Source organism: Mrakia frigida, assembly GCF_051309035.1.
Source record: "Mrakia frigida strain ATCC 22029 unplaced genomic scaffold BDY24scaffold_4, whole genome shotgun sequence".
NCBI classification, from domain to species: domain Eukaryota; kingdom Fungi; phylum Basidiomycota; class Tremellomycetes; order Cystofilobasidiales; family Mrakiaceae; genus Mrakia; species Mrakia frigida.
In genome coordinates this window covers 17,245-34,161 of record NW_027481277.1, presented here as the reverse complement: position 1 = coordinate 34,161, position 16,917 = coordinate 17,245, and the positions used below count along the sequence as shown (strand labels likewise).

At 54.0% G+C, this 16,917-nt stretch overlaps 5 protein-coding genes and 4 non-coding genes across 9 annotated transcripts; 6 read left to right on the top strand and 3 right to left on the bottom strand.

The window, feature by feature from the left end:
- Positions 1 to 458: 458 nt before the first annotated feature.
- SMM1 (tRNA-dihydrouridine(20) synthase (NAD(+))) lies at positions 459 to 2,349 on the bottom strand (the record flags this gene model as incomplete). Its single annotated transcript, XM_076637250.1, has 5 exons — positions 459 to 989; positions 1,062 to 1,171; positions 1,316 to 1,840; positions 1,910 to 2,000; positions 2,077 to 2,349. The coding sequence occupies 5 exons, from the start codon at positions 2,347 to 2,349 to the stop codon at positions 459 to 461; spliced, it is 1,530 nt and encodes a 509-aa protein (XP_076499757.1).
- A 293-nt stretch (positions 2,350 to 2,642) lies between these two features.
- On the bottom strand, positions 2,643 to 3,677 carry BDY24DRAFT_377588 (CoA-binding protein). The gene is made up of 2 exons (XM_076638797.1): positions 3,473 to 3,677; positions 2,643 to 3,253 (listed from the first exon to the last, which is right to left on the bottom strand). The coding sequence occupies exons 1-2, from the start codon at positions 3,558 to 3,560 to the stop codon at positions 2,823 to 2,825; spliced, it is 519 nt and encodes a 172-aa protein (XP_076499756.1). The 5' UTR covers positions 3,561 to 3,677; the 3' UTR covers positions 2,643 to 2,822.
- A 177-nt stretch (positions 3,678 to 3,854) lies between these two features.
- BDY24DRAFT_377587 (uncharacterized protein) lies at positions 3,855 to 6,881 on the bottom strand. Its single transcript, XM_076638796.1, has 13 exons — positions 6,751 to 6,881; positions 6,268 to 6,661; positions 5,925 to 6,152; positions 5,720 to 5,807; positions 5,500 to 5,618; positions 5,185 to 5,399; positions 5,017 to 5,101; positions 4,922 to 4,937; positions 4,820 to 4,836; positions 4,655 to 4,735; positions 4,541 to 4,570; positions 4,358 to 4,458; positions 3,855 to 4,264 (listed from the first exon to the last, which is right to left on the bottom strand). Exons 1-13 carry the CDS (start codon positions 6,822 to 6,824, stop codon positions 4,153 to 4,155), a joined length of 1,560 nt encoding a protein of 519 aa, XP_076499755.1. The 5' UTR covers positions 6,825 to 6,881; the 3' UTR covers positions 3,855 to 4,152.
- A 31-nt stretch (positions 6,882 to 6,912) lies between these two features.
- ETP1 (Etp1p) lies at positions 6,913 to 10,295 on the top strand. Its single transcript, XM_076636449.1, has 5 exons — positions 6,913 to 7,918; positions 8,104 to 8,341; positions 8,438 to 8,498; positions 8,601 to 8,778; positions 8,882 to 10,295. Exons 1-5 carry the CDS (start codon positions 6,983 to 6,985, stop codon positions 9,869 to 9,871), a joined length of 2,403 nt encoding a protein of 800 aa, XP_076499754.1. The 5' UTR covers positions 6,913 to 6,982; the 3' UTR covers positions 9,872 to 10,295.
- Positions 10,296 to 11,879: 1,584 nt separating this feature from the next.
- On the top strand, positions 11,880 to 11,950 carry BDY24DRAFT_t16. The gene has a single exon. It is a non-coding gene; the product is annotated as a tRNA-Gly (tRNA).
- Positions 11,951 to 12,230: 280 nt separating this feature from the next.
- Positions 12,231 to 12,302, top strand: BDY24DRAFT_t17. Its single transcript has one exon. It is a non-coding gene; the product is annotated as a tRNA-Thr (tRNA).
- Positions 12,303 to 13,146: 844 nt separating this feature from the next.
- On the top strand, positions 13,147 to 13,242 carry BDY24DRAFT_t18. The gene has a single exon. It is a non-coding gene; the product is annotated as a tRNA-Leu (tRNA).
- On the top strand, positions 13,213 to 13,953 carry BDY24DRAFT_368394 (uncharacterized protein; the record flags this gene model as incomplete). The annotated part of the gene is made up of 2 exons (XM_076638021.1): positions 13,213 to 13,261; positions 13,658 to 13,953. 2 exons carry the CDS (start codon positions 13,213 to 13,215, stop codon positions 13,951 to 13,953), a joined length of 345 nt encoding a protein of 114 aa, XP_076499753.1.
- Positions 13,954 to 14,401: 448 nt separating this feature from the next.
- BDY24DRAFT_t19 lies at positions 14,402 to 14,484 on the top strand. The gene has a single exon. It is a non-coding gene; the product is annotated as a tRNA-Ser (tRNA).
- Positions 14,485 to 16,917: the final 2,433 nt, after the last annotated feature.

Here is a 16,917-nt window from a genome sequence, read left to right as displayed (position 1 = left end):
AGTAGTTATGTACGGGATAAAGATGTTGGAGGCGTGTAAAGGGCATCGACGCGTGAAGGTCGGGGTTGAGGTTGGGAAACGACAAAGGGTGGGTGGAGTTCAAGTGGTTGGTTCGAGGAGATCTGGATGAGGGACCAAAGAGGATGACTCAGCCCAGATCTTTGAGAGAAAGGATAGTTGGCCGTCTGTAGCATCTCCTGTGGCTGTCCCAGTGCTCCTCTTGATGGGCTCGACGACGCGAGATTTGAAAGAAGGCGAGCGGTCAGGAGTCGGTTGCTGTAGAAGAAATCACGCTTCTTGTTTGGCGAGAAGTGAATTCGACTCGTGCTATTCTCGTCGTCGAAAGGAAGAAGACGAAGATCGAAAGAAGAGAGCGACGAGTCGACTCGACCACGAGCCCGACCCGGTCGATCTCCCTCCAGACGAAACAAGCAAGGACGGTAGAGCACTCATCAAGATCACACAACAGCAGCAGAAGTAACAGCAGCTCCAGGCGTCTCGTTAACGGCCTCGGCCTCCTCATCGTTCATCGCCTCCTCCTCCTCCATCAACTGAACCCTCCAGCCGTCCTCCCCTTCCGCTTCCTCCCTCAACTCCTCCACCTCCTCCTTCCTCTCCTCCTCCAACTTCTTCAACCCTGCGACCTCCCCTTCCTCCTCCACCACCCTCTTCTCCCTCTCACCGCCCAAAGCCCAGCCTCCAGCCTCCCGCGCTTGCTTCCTCCTCTCGATCCCTTCGAGCATAGGTCTCAACACCTCCTCCGTCGTCTCGCCAGGGATGACGTAGCCGTCCTTGCCTGCTTGCTCCTCGGTAGCTCCTCCGAGATCGACGTTGAAGGTTTGGCACCAGGAGAAGAAGGACGTGGAGGGAACGATGGAGGCGTGGAGAGGTTTGGATTCGGCTTTGGAATAAGGGGAGAGGTTGGGAGTAGGGTGGAGTTGGGTGAGGAGAAATTTGGTGTTGGAAAAGGGGTTGGAGAAGTGGTTCGTCTGGAGGGGAAAGAGAAGGGTTAGGAAGAGTGAAGGAAAGGGGAAGAGGACGGGAGGAGAAGAGGGACGAACGAGACGAAGAAGTCGAGGGATGACGACGGTGGTAGTATCGAGAGCCTTGTCGGGCAGGAAACAAGACGGGTTTCGCTCAGCTGCTCGCGCGATCATGATGGAGGAGACACCTGTAGAAGAGAAGGGAAGAGAAGAGAAAGCGAAAGTCGCGTCAGTTCGAAATCGAACCTCCTCCTCCTCGACGCGTTCCTCTCCCCTCCCTTCAGTCCCGAAAGACCTCGAACCGAGATCGCCAGCGAAGACCCTGTACTCACCAGTCATCTCCTTAATCTTCTCGAAATCCCACATCCCTCCAACATCCCCGTTCGCAACGACAGGGATTCCAAACCTGTCCGCCACCTTGACCACCTCCCTCAACCTCCCCATCAACGCCGCCTCACTGCTCCTCATCTCCCTCGTCCTAGCATGAACCGTCAAGCAACTGATCCCCGTTGAGCAAATCTTCTCCACCAGCTCCAGCGTCTCCTCCTGCGTCTTGAGCAAGCGGATCTTGCACGAGACGGGGACGTAGAGAGCTCCGACGAGAGCGCGAAGGATGTCGCAGAGGAGATCGGGCGTGCTGAGGAGAGCGGCTCCCATGCCTGAGTGGGTAGAGAAGGGTTTGGGGCAACCGCAGTTGAGATCGATTCCGGCGACGTCGTCCTGGACGAGCAAAGCGGCTTCAACGGCGAGGGAGGGAGTGGAGGAACCGAGTTGGAAGATGAGGTGAGGTTTTTCAACGGGGTGGGTCCAGAAGATGGGAGTGAACGTTCGGACGTAATCGATGATGCCGGTTCGTTCTGGAGGAGGAAGGGAAGGTGAGCTCTCAACGGAGAAGGAGAGCAAAGGGAGGAGGAGAGAGCACGAACCGTTCACGACCCTCTTACATCCGATCATCGCTTTATCAACCATCTCAGGACCCCATACGAGGTCGGCTCCGTACTCGAGAGAGAGAAGTCGCTGAAAAGGAACGAAGAAGGGAGGTGGTGAGCTCGATCCGAAGGGAGGGAAGAAAATGAGCTTCGTTTCGACTCACGTTGGGCAGGTTCCCACTTCGAACCATAGGAGCCAAAACAGCCTTGTTCCTGTAGTCCACTGTCGTCTTGGCTCTCGTAGGAGCAGCTACGACGACTTCCTCGGGGAGAGTGCTGGTGCTAGCGACCGGTTGTTCGTCGACGACGAGAGAGGGAGGAGGAGGAGGAGGAGGCAGGGAGGAGGAAGTCGAGCTGGCTGACTCGTCGAGCTTTTGTTTCTTTGCTGGAGGAGCTGGAGATTGAGGAGGAGAGAGCGTGTGTTCTGAAACGGGCATGGTGGCGGTGTATCTGCGGGAGAGAGGAGGAGTTGGTCGTGGGCGGTTGAAGATTGGGAGAAGGAGTCGTCGAAGCGACATGGAAGTTGGGAGGAGGAAGGGAGGGAGGGAAAGAGGGTGAGCTTTTTCGTTTGGTCGGAAAGAGCTCCGGGATGATTTTCTCGAGGACAATTGTAAGGAAAATATTTTGTTTTGGTCTTCAGAGTCTATAGAGACCCTTGCCGGGATGAAAAGGGGAGTCGAGAAATTTAGACCATCAGAAAGAAGGGGGAAAGGAAAGGAGTGGGCTGAACGCCGAACTCTCTGAATCGTCCCTTCCTTCGTTCGACTTCGCTCCAGTCTCGTCGTTGATGATGATTCAAGTTCATCATAACGATATATATCCTCCCTCTCCTCGCCTTGACTAGATTTCAAACAAACTCGCGAATCAAACGCCCCTCTCAAACCCAGCATCGCGTCGACCTCCGGCCCAATCAGAGCTTCCCCTTGCCCTCACCTTTCCCCTGCCTCTCCTCCCTCGCCCAGCTCAACCCGTCCTCGCCATCTACAAGCACGCACCAGCCTCCAGGCCCTCTCCTCCCGTCGTTCCCTTTGCCGACCCATCTGCCGGACCAGTACCGATCGCCTTCCAGCACGGCCATCACCTCGTCGTCGTACGTTCCAGGCTGCAAAAAAACACTGTGAATCCCTACGGCTTTCGCTTTTGCGAGCAAGCGGAGGGTGACTGCGGGAGGCGTGATGATGGAGAGGGACGTCGTCGAGGGAGAGGGGAGCGAGGAGAGCGAAGGGACCGTCGGAACGGAGGAGGAGGGATTCGGAGAGAGGAAAGAAGGGATCGCGATCGAAGAGAGCGAACTGTGGATGGGAGTGACCGGGAGCGAGTGGGAGAGGTAGAACGTGAGCACTGCAGGAAGGAAGAAGGCGGAGGGAGGAGAAGGCGTGAGCTCGACTCGTTTCCTTCGTCTCAACTCGGATTTCCTTCCAAACCTCTATATCTAAGCACCACTGGATACTTTTCAAGGCACGTCCATGCACTGCTTCCCAAGGAACCCACGTCTCGCTCCCCATACCCTCCTTCAAACGAAAACCAAAGAGGGAAGGAATCGTCTGAGCTCGAGCCCACCTTTGTAACCAAACTTCGCCGGATCAAAGGAACCAACCACGGCGTAGCTGGAAGCAGAAAAGAAGCGGGTGACGGCGGCTTTCTCCATGGAGAGCTGAAAGAATGAGGAAGGAAGGCGAGGGTGGAGGGATGATGGACGTTTGGGTGAGAAGGGAAGGGAAGGGGAGCTCGTGCTTTCGAACCGAAGCGTCGGCGACTCCTCCCGGCTGACGACGAGAGATTTTTCGCAGATCTGCGAGGGTGGAAGCTTGAGTTGTGAACTAGATGGCAGGGTTGTAAGAGTTGTCTTGAGGAGGGAAGATAGGGAGGTGAATCGGAGAGCGGAGGGAGAGACGCGGATGAGGGACGACGCGTCGACGATTTGCTCGAGGCTTCGAGGAAAGACGAAAGAGAAAAGGGCAGGACCATGTCGAACGGGTAGAGAAAAAACACGGAGGGTAAGTATGGGAAGGAGCTGAGGTAGTAGAGGGACAGAGCGTGAGAGAGTGAGAGGAAATCGAGTCGAAAAGAGGAAACGTCGTTGAAGGTCGTTGGGTCAAACAGAGAGGCAGCGAGCTGAGAAGGAGATAAAGGAAGGGAAGAAAACAGATAAGGAGGAAAGAAGGCTGAGCAAAAGAAGAAGAAACGTCGTAAAAAAGGAGAGAAAAGAAACAAACACATCGTCAACTCGAGCCTCCAGCCTACTCATCTCCCTTCGCAGCAGCAGCAGCCGTCCCAGCTCTCCTCTTGTCGGGAACCTCCGCATCCTTGGGAGCGTCCTTGTCGATGGCTTCTCCGACAAAGGTGGGGAACCTGCGCAGAAACCAAAAGAAAAGCGGAAGGAAGAGACGCGTCGAGTCAAGGTCAGCGTTCAAAGCAGGAAGGAGAGGAGACGGAAGAGCGGACCTAGGGATCCCATCCTTGGAAAGCTCAAAGAATCTGTAGCGAACGATGCTTCCGATAGCGGGAGGAGCGACTCGTTGGGCGTCGGTGAGGCCGGATCCGACCTGAAAAACGACGACCGGGGTCAGCTCTGCTCGAAGTCGAACGCAAAGAGGAGAGGAACGGAAACAAGAAGGCGTGACGGACCTTGAACTTCTTCCCGCTCTCCATCACACACTGGACGAAAGAAAAAACGGGAACGGAGTCAGCGAGGACAAGAATGAGGCGAGCTGAATGACGAGGAGAACGAGGGAAGCTCACCTTGAGAGAACCCGTCTTGTCGGAATGCTTTCCCTTCCCGTCCTCGTAGCCTTCAACTTTGGCTTCGGCATCGAAGAAGGTCTGTTTGAAGGACGAGGGGAAGAAGAACCGAGATTAGCGAGGATGAGAGAGGGAGGGGAAGAGCGGAGGAGAGGTGAAGCTGACCTTGACTTTGAGGAGATCTGACGACGAGGACGAAGACGAGGGCAAAGGAGAGCGTCAGTGGGATACCTCGAGAGAAAAAGATAAGAGATCATCGATGCCCACCGGTAGTTCGAGTTCCCTGGTGAAGCGAAAGGAGGAGAGGAAGCGGGGAGGTCAGCTCGTTTCGAACGACGCGTCTCAACTCGACTGCGACTCACCTTGTACTTCGTCTTGGGCTTCCTCAACATCAGACCCTCACCATCAAGCTCCTGAACTATCTTCAACGTCTCCATCACGTGTTCCCTGCACGAAACCAAACCCAGAGCCCGTCCGTCGTCAGCGTCGAACATTCCTCTCCTCGAGAGTCAAACGAAACGAAGTCTCACCTCCCATCACAAAGCACATGCTCCACCACCTCGACGACTCCCTCCTTCCTCTGGTTGTTGGCAGCAGCGTTAGCGGTTCCAGCGAGGTTCCCAGCGATAGCGTGCTTGTTCTCTCCTCCGTCGAGGAGGTTCCCGGTCGAGGACGATCCGAAGCGGGTGTGGAGGAGGGAGAGACGTTCTTCGAAAGCGAGAGGGGAAGAGGGAGCGTCGAAGACCTGTGAACCAGCGAGGGACCGGGTGAGAGTCAGTCGGAGGTCAAGAAAGCGGGGGAGGGGGTGTCCAGAACGAAAGAAGAGACAGAGAGAGGGCACCGACCTTGAAAACCATCTCGCTCCATCTGTTCGACGTCTTGGACTTGATGATTCCGTTGGTTTCCGAGAAGGCTCCTCGAGAGAGGTAGAGTTCTCCGTCGAGAGTCAGATCTTCTGGGAGCTCTGGATTGAGGGAAGAAGGGAAGAAGGTGTAGCGAGAGAGGAGTCAGCTTGGATCGAGACGAGACGAGACGCGACGCGACGAAAGAGGGAAAAGGACTCACTGTCGAGGAACCACTGAGGGACTGAGAAGATATTTCCAGCTCGAGAGACGATGATCTTCCCGTTCCAGTATCCTCTCACGCCGTCCAGCTGACCGAGCGAAGGGAGAAGGAAGAGAGGTGATCAGCTTCTACGCCTCGTCTCTCTCTCCTCCCTCTCCTCTCGTCCCTCCTCCGCCCGACCGAAAACAACACGATGAGCACTCACCTTCTCCGACATCCAGAACCCTTTAGGATCCACTCCACTTCCATCGACGTCCCACTTGTGAGCGAGCATGAGCTGAGGCTTCGAATCGTCGTCTTCCTCCTCCTCGTTTCCTCCTCCAGCAGCGACCGTCTCGGGTTCCTCGGAAGCTGAAGCGTTGGAAGGAGGAGCGTTCTTGGGAGGTCGTTGTTTGGGGAGAGCTTTGGCGGTTTTCTTGACGACTTTGGGCTTCTGTGGGCGCGAAGAAGAAAGGCAGGGAGAGGAGGGTGGGAGGGTGAGTGATGAGCTTCGTTTCAGCGCGTCGTTGAGAGCGAGAGAGAGAAAGAGAGAGAGACTGGGAGCTGACCTTCTTCCTCTCCTGTTCCTCGTCCTCGTCTTTCTTCCTCTTCTTGGTCTGAGCAGCAGTCTCTCCAGGCAACCTATCGACCACCTTGGGAGCCACAGGCAATCCTCCACTCGTCGAGCTCTCCCCTCCTCCTCCTCCTCCTCCGCTTCCCGAAGCCACAGCGTTGGCAGAAGGAACGACCTTCGCCGCCTTCTTGGGCTTGGATGCAGCCTTGATCTTGATTTCTCCTCCCGCTTCGAGGATCCTAGCGGTCTCGAAATCCTGTCCCAAGAGGGCGATCAAGTGTTTGCACGTTCGACGAGAGGAATCGACTCCCTTTTGGAACGTCCAGGCGGGACAGGAGCACGAGTACGTGTTGTTGCCGTGGCGTTCGAGGATGTAGGGTTTCTTGCCACTAGATCAGGAGTAGAAACGAGAAAGAAGAGGGTTAGAACTGAGGAGAGAGGGCAGGAAGCGAAGGGAAGGGGAGGAGATGGAGCTCACCTTCCTTGAACGGACGTCGTGCCCAAGGGAGCGAGATCCGTTTGAGCTTCGATTCCGTTGATAGTGTGGACCATGGTACGAGGAAGAGAAGAGATAGAAGGAATATTTTCTGGATGGAGGGTGAGTTGTGGTTAGGAGGGAAGAAGCGAAACGAGAGGAAGCCTCGCTTTGGTGAGCTCGTGCTTTTCCTTCCCTTAACCTCTTCCAATCCCTTCCTCGTCGTCCATTCAAGATGGACAAACACTCTTCCCTCGCTACAGCAGAAGATCTTCTTCTCTATAATCCCAACGGAAACCATTCGACCCGACCTCCTCCTCCTCCACGCACTCTCTACTCCATCGCCTTGACTCTCGCTCCTCCTCCTTCCACCTCGGCCTCCTCGAATCCGCCACCCCCTGCTCCTCCCGCTCCCCTCTCGCTCCTCGACCAACTGCAACCCGACAAGGAGCCTCTCGAGAAGCCTTCCTCTTCGTCTTCGAACGAGGAAGGAGGAGCTCGGTTCGGGCCCGTCTCCATCGACTGGGTCGACTTCTCGACCTCCCTGCCTTCCTCTTCCTCGTCTCCTCCGCCTCCTCCTTCCAACGACGAAGACGACCAGGCATGGACTCCTACAGGACCCTCGGATCTACAAGATTCTTCTCGACCTCCCAAGGACTCGCTCATCCTTCGTTCAGGATCAACCTCCCTCCCTTCCGGAACCGTTCACCTCTATCGACACGCCTATCCATCTTCTTCCTCCTCCTCCTCCTCCCTCGCATCTTCAACCTCCAAACCCTCAACCACCACCACCTCAACCTACACTACAGCGTCCGTAACCCTCGACCATCATCCTCCGTCCTCCTCCAGCGGGACTCTCCCAGCTTCCCTCTCCACCGTCTCGACCTCCCCTCTCTCTCCCTCCTCGGCCAATAACTTCCTCCCTCCAGCAGCCTCGGAATCCTCCCTCAACGCAGACGGTCGTCTAGCAGCCGTTCTCGCAGTTCCTTCCTACTTTACTCCAGCGGATTTCTTGGCCTACGTCGGGAGAGCGGAAGGGGAGATGGAAGCGTTGAGGATGATTCGAGACGTCAGCCCGTCGAGGAGTTTGGTGTTGATCAGGTTCAGGAGCAAGGAGGCAGCAGAGGATTTCATTGGCGAGTTTGATGGGAGGTTGTTTAATTCCTTCGAGGTGAGTTTGGTTTTGGTTTCAGTGTTTGGTGGGAGGAGGGAGGGAACGGAGGGAGAACGGAGTGAGCTCGCGTCGTTTCTTCGTTCGCCTCGAAGAGTTGGGCTCCTTCGCTTCTCGTCGTTCTGATATAACCCTTCGTACATCCTCTTCGAGCTGACCTGTTAGCCTCGTTTCTTCCCCTACAGCCCGAGCAATGCCACGTCGTCAGGATCAAGCACGTCCTCGCTCACTTCGTCCCTCCCTCTTCGCCGTCCACCTCCTCCTCCTCGTCCTCCGCCGTTTCCACCACCGATACGCCAGCTCCAGTCGAGACCTCGCCGTTCCCGGAGGACCAGGCCATCTTGGAAGCTCTCGATGGAGCGTTCGAGCTGCCGTCCTGCCCGGTTTGCTTGGAGAGACTCGATTCAGAGATTTCTGGGTTGGGTGAGTCTTCGTTCTTTTCTCGACGACTCGTAAACTCGGTCGCCGTTCCGCTGACCTCTTGTTCTCTTCTTCTTGTACATATTTTTATCCGAACAGTCACTGTACAGTGCGACCATCGATTCCACTGCCAGTGCCTCGCTCGATGGTCCGATTCGAGGTTCGTCGCGTCCTCCTCCCTCCTTATCTTCCGACTTATCGTCTTCTCCGACAACGATACTGACTGGTCCGCTACTTCATCTCCCTTTATATTCTCTCCCAGGTGTCCCGTCTGCCGCTACTCCCAAACAGCAACTACCACGTCGTCGAATCCACCTCCAGGTCTCCCTCATCCTCCAACTGCAACTTGCTCAGCCTGTTCGACGACGGACTCGCTTTGGATCTGCCTGATTTGTGGGATCGTTGGATGTGGGAGGTACTCGGATGGGAAGCATGCTCAAGTGAGTTGGGTTACTTTCTCTTTCTTCTTCGCTCTCGTCTCCTCTCCTCTCGTTTCGACGCGTCGAGAAGTTGACCTCGTCTGCCCTTCCTTTCCCTTTCCAGCGTCATTTCGAATCCACTGGCCACCTCTACGCCCTTGAGCTCGAAACTCAACGAGTCTGGAACTACGCCGCCGACGAATACGTCCATCGTCTCCTCCTCCTACAAAATAAACCCGGTTCCTCCTATCCTTCCTCGACGTCCGACGATCAAATCGACGGAGGACGACCTTCCTCGCACTCCCACTCCACTCTCGTCGAGCTCCCTCCCTCTTCTGCCTCCACACCAGTCCAGCACCACCCTTCCTTGCCTTCCTCCAACCTCTCCACTCCCAATCGAACCCATCAGCGCAACTCCCCGTCGGGAGGAGGAGGAGGAGGAGGATTCGGTCAGCAGCACTCTCATCAGCAACAGCAGCAGCAGTACCCACCTCCCTCCGAGAAGCTCGAAGCGCTCTCCCTTGAATACTCCCATCTCCTCACGTCCCAACTCTCCGCTCAGCGAACCTACTTCTCCACGCTTCAAACTTCACTCGAAACGAGAGTCGTCGAACTCGAGGCAGCACTTCTCGAAGCTCAAGCTCAACCGTCTTCCTCCCTTCCCGCGTTCTCCACACCCCTTCCAGCTCAACCTCGACCACCGTCCTCCACCTCCTCCTCCGAAGTCAAACTCCTCCGCTCCCGCCTCAAGACTCTTGAACGAGACCTCGCTTCCGAACGATCCATCTCCTCCAACCTCCTTGACAACCTCTCCTCTTCCAAATCCACCATCTCGGATCTTCAAAAGGAGCTTGCGAGCGAGGTGGAAAAGAGGAAGGAAGGGGAGGAGCAGGTGAGGGATCTGATGTTCTTCTTGGAGGCGAGGGATAAGATTGAGGGAGCTGGTGGGGCGGAGGGAGGAGGGACCGGAGGGGAGGGAGAGGAAGAGGGAGGGAGAGGGAGAGGGTTGTTGGAGGAGTTGCAAGGTGGGACGGCAGGGGTGGTGGTTCCACCGCCGTTGGTGATGAAGGGAGGAGGGAGTGGGGGTGGGAAGAAGAAGAAGGGGAGAAAGTGAGAGGGAGGAGGAAGGGGAGGGCGGGTTGTTGAGTTGGAAGGGGAGGTGGGAGGGATGAATAAAGTTTTCTTTACGGATTTGAACGAACCCTTTGATGATTGTGTTGGGAGGGAGAGAGAAGAAGAGGATTGAGAGGGGGGAGAGGAGGGGAAGAGGGGTTGGCGGTCAGCTTGAGCGAAGGACGCGACGTCGACGTAGCCACGACTCGAGGTGGGTCTCACTTGAGGTTTTGTACGGTTACGCGAAAAAAAGGTTATTGTCTGACGCACCTAGAGGATTGTAGTCGAACAAGGGAGGAGAAGGGGTGGAGACAACGAGGGAGGGTTGAGTTCAACAACGAAAGGGAGGACTGGATTGGACGGTGAATTGTAGAGTTTCAAAGGTTGAGGTGTGGGGGTTTGGAGAGGAAGTGTGGAGTTCTTCTCGTTCCGTCCTTTCTTTTGTTTTGGTCACGACGCGTCTCTTCTCCTTTTCCCTTCTCGGTTAGAGACCCCGCTTCGATAGGTTCTGGGCCTCGCCCTTCTGTTTACACTTAGTTCTCTTCTTCCCTTCGCCGACTCTTCCCTTTCTGTAGATCCCTTTGCCTGAAACCCTTCTCTTTGCGACGCGTCTCACCTGTCGCGTTCCCTTTTGCTCTCGACCCTCCCTTCTGTCTCGACTCTCCACTTTAAGTACTCATTAGTCTCAGTTCTCGCCTTCGCTGCCTCTTCCCTTTTATAGTTTATACCCTTTTTGATTTGCTGTGACCGCTGAAGCCTTTGCGACGTGTCTCGCGTTCCGCCTTTCCTTTCCCTAGCTACTCTCTCCTGCTCCTGTTTCTCTCGCTGCGCGTTGGACTGCGGACCGTATGCAGTATAAAGAGCGGACTAGTTTTGACCTTCTTGCTATCCATCAACTTTCACCCCAGAATTGGTCAACTTCTCAGCTTCCCTTCTCGTCTCCCTTTCTCAGCTTCCCTTCTCCAGAGCCAGTCTTGCAGTCAAGTCGCCCAGTAGTAGTTCTCATTCTCCCTCGCGTAGTTCTCAAGTCGCCCGTAGTAGTAGCCTAGTTCCGACCTTCCCTTCTCCCAGCCCACCCCAAAGCCTCCTGGAGCTGAAACCTCAACGAGCACTCGCCAGCGTCGTTCCTCCACGAACTTCGATAGAGCTACCCCTCACAACCCCTCCCAGAACCCTTCACTTTACAGTAGAACGTCCACAGAGGGGTGGAAGGAATACTGTGGGAGATTTTTGCAGAGTAGGCAGTGTTGAAAGACTATGAAATCCGAGAGGACATTTTTGATTCGGAGTCGAGAAGAGAGAACGAGCGTTTGAGCAGTGCCTTGTCTTGTGGTATTAAGAGGTGATTCAATAAAGGTATGCTGATTTCAAGCTTCTTGTACTAGCTCAGCTGATTTCGTAGAAGCTGCTAGAAGATCCTGCGAATAGGGTGAGAAAGAGCGTAACCAAGGGAGATTCAAAACAAAGGTCGCGTCGCGTGCGAAACGAAGTTTAAGAATCGAAACGAGAAACGAATCATCAACGGAAGTGCCCCAGATGAAGTCTAGAAGGAACTAGACTATCCAGCAACACACTAAGAAAAGATAAACATCATCCAAGGGGAAAGGAATGAGAGTGATGGACGTCGAGGCGTCGCGTCGGTTGTTGAAGACCGAACAATTTCTGGAGGCGGAAAATATCCAGTCACGGAGTCAGGGAGGTCAGAATGGGACTGAGATTAAAAGGGAGAATCTACTACCGAGTCAAGAGGGCGATAAAGCGAGAATCCAAAGGAGAAGCGGTCAAAGATGGACGTGTTGTTGAGCGTTGTTGAAGGATGATTCTTGGTGCGCTCGGGCAATTGGAAAGCAAAAGCAAGAAAGGAAAGGAAAGTTAAGACAGAAGAGAAGGGAAGAGATCAAACCAGGGAAGACTCGTCCAGTTGGAAGCAAACAGGGAAGGCAACGGAAGAAAGAATCAGCTTCTGAGTGGTCTTCCTGATGCCAACTCAACTGTACTCTACTGTCGCTGCCTCGTGGGTCCGCGGGTAAGATCTCTGCTTCCCAAGCAGTGGAACCGGGTTCGAGTCCCGGACGTGGCACTCTCCTGACTGCCTTTTGACTTCCTTTTGTCAGTGAGCTCTTTCTCTTCTAATTCCTCTTTTGCTCCTCCTCACTCCTCTCCTCTCGTCCCCTGTTCTTCCTGCTTATCCGTTTACTACTTCTCTTCTACTTCCCCATGCTTTCTGGTTCTGCCAACCTTTCCTTTTACCTTGCTTACTGCTGCTTCTCCAGGACAAACTACCCCGTCGCCTCTGAGCCCCTGAGCCCCTGCCCCTGTTTTTTAGATCTAGGTCCCTTACTTGAAACCATGGTCAATAAGCTTCCTTGGTTTAGTGGTATAACGCGACACTAGTAATGTTGAGGTCAGTCGTTCGATCCGGCTAGGAAGCTGTTTCTTTTGCTGTCGACGTCCTCGCCTCTCCTACTACGAGCGTTGAGAGGACCCAGGCACCCTTTTACATAGAGGCGATCGGAAATATTCCCCGAGTAACAGAGCGGTGGACGTCCGGATCTATGGTGTCCCCAAAGCGCGTTTTGCTTGCCTTTCATCTGCGAGCGAATGCCTTGAAATTACATTCCTGCGCCTTGTTGCTGATAAACTTCCTCCCTTACGCTATAGCCACCACTTCACTCCAACCCCGAATCTTCACTCCGCCGTGTACACTTCCCCATCCCCGTCTCCAGTCTCGACGCGTCGTTTCTGAGCTCTCACCTCTCCTTCTCGGATTTCGGATTCTTGTTTCCTCGCTTGGGTTCTCAAGCAGGGACGTTGCTCAGGCATGTAAATAGTCTCCTGCAGTAGTTTAGTTCTGATCTCTTTCGGTGTTCTTGACTCGTTCTCGACGCGACTCTCTTGTCAACTAACGCGGTTCTCCTTGGTCTAGTTCCTGACTCGGACACCAATTTAAGTATCTTCTCGCTGGGTGATAGTTTGGTTCTCTGGGGTTTGGAAGGCGCGTAGATTATATAGTTGAGTAGTCTAGTTCTTTCGCATGAAGAATTTAGGAGGACGGACGCGTCTCAACTTTTCTCATAGATACTTCTGTTTGCTCTGGGCTCAGCCGATCGCCTTGTGTAAATTCCTCTTCAGCCTCCCATCCTCGAAGCCTGGTCTCAGAAGCAGCGAGATGGAGTCTGCTGTAGGTCGGAGGCGGATGTGGTAAGGAGAGACCCCGTTTTTGATTTCGGGCTCCTGTCCCGCGTTTTTGAACCAGAGACATAATTAACTTACAAAGGAGATGTGGCCGAGCGGTCTAAGGCGCTAGCTTAAGGTGAATGTAAATTTACTCGCTAGTCAGAAATGGCATGGGTTCGAATCCCATCGTCTTCACTTTTGCTCTCGCGAGCGCGTTCGTTTTAGAGACGCACCAACTGCCTCTTCGTTGTCGTCCTAGGACTCACAACAGTGGGCAGAAGAAAGGAGACACTGGTCAACGGATGCGTCGTCTCTCCTTCAACTTCCAGTCCCTCCTTGCCGGGCGGGTTTTAGAAGTGTTGCGTCGCCCTCTCCTCTTTGAGCTCTCTCTCCTCTCCAGATCACTGCAGTCTCGCCTCTGATTAGCAGCACTTCATGCACCAAACCAGACCTTGTAGGAGAGCCGTCATCAAGAAAAGGAAGAGCAGAAGTCTTCCACTTCCCAGCTCCCTTCCTCCCTTGCCTCCCGCAAGAGAGATACTGGGCATACACTGCGAAACGCTGAGCCCTGGTCCCTGAACTGCCTTTGCTCCTTTTCGTCAGCTTCTAGGAACGACATTTTACCGCCTCTCCAACGAGTCAGTGCTAGTAAGAAGCAGTAGCAACACTTGCCGTCGTGTCTGGTTGCGTCCTTCCTTGCCCTCTGTCCGTCTCCGCCCGGCTCCGTGCACGTCCGGAATGAACGGCGCTTACCTAGTCCCTTACTCGCGAGCATTCGAGTCGAAGCGTGACTTCGTTGCTGACTCCTCGACCGCTCTCCCTTCCTTTCGTTCGATCACTAGCATCACCGCCACCGGAGCTGAGATTCTTACCGATCCCAAGATGCCCCGACACAAGAAGAAGTAGAGGATTTATAGATCAGCGCGTCGTTCATGGATGAATGCGTGTTCCCATTTCTCGTCTTCGAAGTGTCTCCTTCGCAAGGTGCTGGAAGTGGAGCGAAGTTCCGAGATGGGAATTAGCTTCTTGTAAAAAAGAGCAGGGAAAGCAGGTTATCTCGATTGAAAGAAGAAGCACGGCGTCGACTCGGAATGGAACGAGCAAGTCCCGTCAGTTCTTTCTTCCCCTGGCCTTTCATCACTCTGTGCCGAAGGAAGAGGCGTACGGCTACTTCCTCAAGAACCAAACCAAGAAAACGAGAAGGGACGAACCACCAGCGACTCCCGAAGCGACGCGTCCCCTTCTCTCCCGTCCCTCAACTCGACCATACCTCCAAGACAGCTCGCCTTTTCTCGGCAGAAGACCTGGTCAGTAACTTTAAATCGCCGTCATCAATAAAATGCATTGTTATACAGCTGAATTAACCAAGTGGTCTACGGTGTTTGATTAGAAATCACATCCTCTTTGAGGGCACAGGTTCGAATCCTGTATTCAGCTGTGCTTTTTTTTTTTTTGGCTGCGCTCGGGGACTCTCTCCCTTTTCTTTTTCTCGCACTCGTCGAACTCGTCTTTATAGAAACGAAGGTTGGAGCCAAGTCTACTACTCTTTCTCAGCCATCCTCTACTTCCTCCTCCACCTCCTCCACTCCGGTCGCGATCCCCTTCCAGTAAACCTTTGAACGACCCTCGTCGACCCTTCGGATCATCCTTCCCGCCTTCCCCATCTCCTCCTCGTCCACCTCCTCCAGCGCCGGTGTGACGACTACTCCGGATGGGGTCGGATGAGATGTTTTTCGTGCTCCTGCTCGATGGGGAGGCTGGGGTGAACGAGAGAGAGGAGTGTCTCTGTTCGGAGGGAGGGAGAGGGAGTGCTCGACTCGGCTTTCTTCTCTTCGTTTACTACTCGAGGACGGTCTGAGTGTGAAGTTCTGCTTGTAGGCTAGAAGTTTCTGCTCTTATAGACGGTTTTAGAGGTTCAGCTAGGATTGGTAGGCTTCGGTTCGCGGGAGAGGTGAGAGTTGAGGGGAGGTTGGTGAGGTTGAATTCGAAGTTCGACTTCTCGTCCGTCTTTCTTTCGCTCGCTTCTACTGAGCTCCTTTCTTCCTTTCTTTCTCTAAGCTTTGTCGGCTCGAGAGACTCCTACTGGACTGGCTTCGGTGTTCGAGAACATCTCTTTCGAGATACGAGAAACGGTGACTTGCTTCTAGACTTGTTGGGTCTCAAAAGGGTGCATCGCATCTGCTAGCTACAAAACTCGCCTTATATACGAGCAACTTTAGGATTCCGCAGCAGCGTTCACAGCTATGGGGCAGTGCTATGAAAAAGCGATGCGAAAGGGCTACCCAATCGGGGAGAGAGGAAACTGAGCAAATCCGATGCATCGAGAGAGCATCGCCACACGTCCTCCTCCTTCTCCTCTTCGCCCTCCAAGTCCTAGTAGAGATCTCAAGTGTAAGAAAGCTACTATTCTAACACCTATCATCGCGAAGAGGTCATAAGGAGTCGAGGAGCCGAGAAGAAGAGAACGAAGTCCAAATAGCCTTCGACGCGTCGCGTCTCGGATCCTCTCCGAGGCCACCAATTCTAGGGGAGGGAGCGACTTGTCGCAGAGAAACAGCGACGAGTGGACTCACTGTCAAGGTTCAGGTAGATAGAGAAGTCTTTTCGGAGTTTCGCTGGCTTTAATCGAACGCTCGAGGAAGATTTTTCCGAGATCGCTTTTGCTTTTCGTAGGAACAAAAGGTCGTAATCTAGATCGTTCGGTCGGAAGAAAAGAGAGGAAAGAGAAGAGTCCATCGCAAATCTGCTAGAGTCCATGCGACTAAATTGAGGGATATCAAGCTAAGAAAATGTCCGAACTAAAGCCGCCAAAAGGAAAGGAGAGAGTTGAGATCGAGTCCTCCCCAAACCTCCACGACACCGGCGTCCCTTCCTCCTTCCATCTCCGAGAGCGAAAGGAACCGAGAGCGGGGGGCGACTGGGGGGCGACCGGGGATAGTTTGACCAACGAAAGATCGAGACGGGTCGAAGAGAGGTCCCCGCTCCACGCGTCGAGAGTTTGTTCTGAAAGAAAGAGCGAGCGACTTCTTTCCTTCGCCGTTGCTTTCTAGAAGAAACGGTTCTTACAGATTTAGATCGAAGATCTAGGCATGATTCAGCCTGGTGAACCCGAGCGAAAGAGAGAGAGAAGAGACGGATGGAGAGACAAGGTCGGCTTCATCAAGGGAAAAATGACCGTTAATCGTAGCTGAGGTCTTGATCACAGCTGAAGTCTACTTCCCTTCACAATTTTCGATCGTTCTGATCTTACTCCAGCTCGTCATGAGGTAGCGAACCTGCCATTTCGAAGGAAACTGACCGTCGTCGGCGACGCGTTCAACTCAGAGTCGGGGTAGATCTTAGGGATGGGAGGTGGTCGTAAAGTAGATTGAAGAAGCATCGTTAATCGTTGGGTACAAGTACAGCGGGTTGAAAGTCGGCGGTTGCTGGTTGACGAGTACGAGGGGTTGATCTGTTCAAAGACGACGCGAATCAGGAACGCGGTCGACGAGGCAGGAAACGAGGAAAAAGGGTGACGAACTTATTCAGCCTTGAGCCTGTAGAGGTGCTGTCCTCCTTTGAAGATGTCATCGAGATCTGACATGGCTGTTGAACGAAGAGTGCCGGAAATTGACCCTTCCCACTGCACATGCGCTCGTTGGAGATGGATGTACTTCATTCGAACCGAGAGGCAGACCTCTTGCATGGTGACTCCTGCCTGGGGAGCCTGTCGAAGGGGAAGGAGAAAGAAAGGAAACATGGTCAGCTTGGAAAAGGGCAGGGGAAGGGAGAAAGCAGACACGCACTCGTGGTAGCACCTCTCTAATGATGTCACGCCAATGCAGGCCAGAAGATCTGGAGTTGAAGCTGATTTTGCGGATGGGGTGGTGT

Coding starts and splice junctions, on each gene's coding strand:
- BDY24DRAFT_377588 (XM_076638797.1), bottom strand. CDS start 3,560: ATGGAGAAAGCCGCCGTCACCCGCTTCTTTTCTGCTTCCAGCTACGCC. Junction 3,254..3,472: donor GGCGAAGTTTGGTTACAAAG/GTGGGCTCGAGC, acceptor TCCTTCCTGCAG/TGCTCACGTTCTACCTCTCC.
- BDY24DRAFT_377587 (XM_076638796.1), bottom strand. CDS start 6,824: ATGGTCCACACTATCAACGGAATCGAAGCTCAAACGGATCTCGCTCCC. Junction 6,153..6,267: donor AGGAACAGGAGAGGAAGAAG/GTCAGCTCCCAG, acceptor TCGCGCCCACAG/AAGCCCAAAGTCGTCAAGAA. Junction 5,619..5,719: donor CCCTCAGTGGTTCCTCGACA/GTGAGTCCTTTT, acceptor CCCTCAATCCAG/AGCTCCCAGAAGATCTGACT.
- ETP1 (XM_076636449.1), top strand. CDS start 6,983: ATGGACAAACACTCTTCCCTCGCTACAGCAGAAGATCTTCTTCTCTAT. Junction 7,919..8,103: donor GGTTGTTTAATTCCTTCGAG/GTGAGTTTGGTT, acceptor CTTCCCCTACAG/CCCGAGCAATGCCACGTCGT. Junction 8,779..8,881: donor CGGATGGGAAGCATGCTCAA/GTGAGTTGGGTT, acceptor TTCCCTTTCCAG/CGTCATTTCGAATCCACTGG.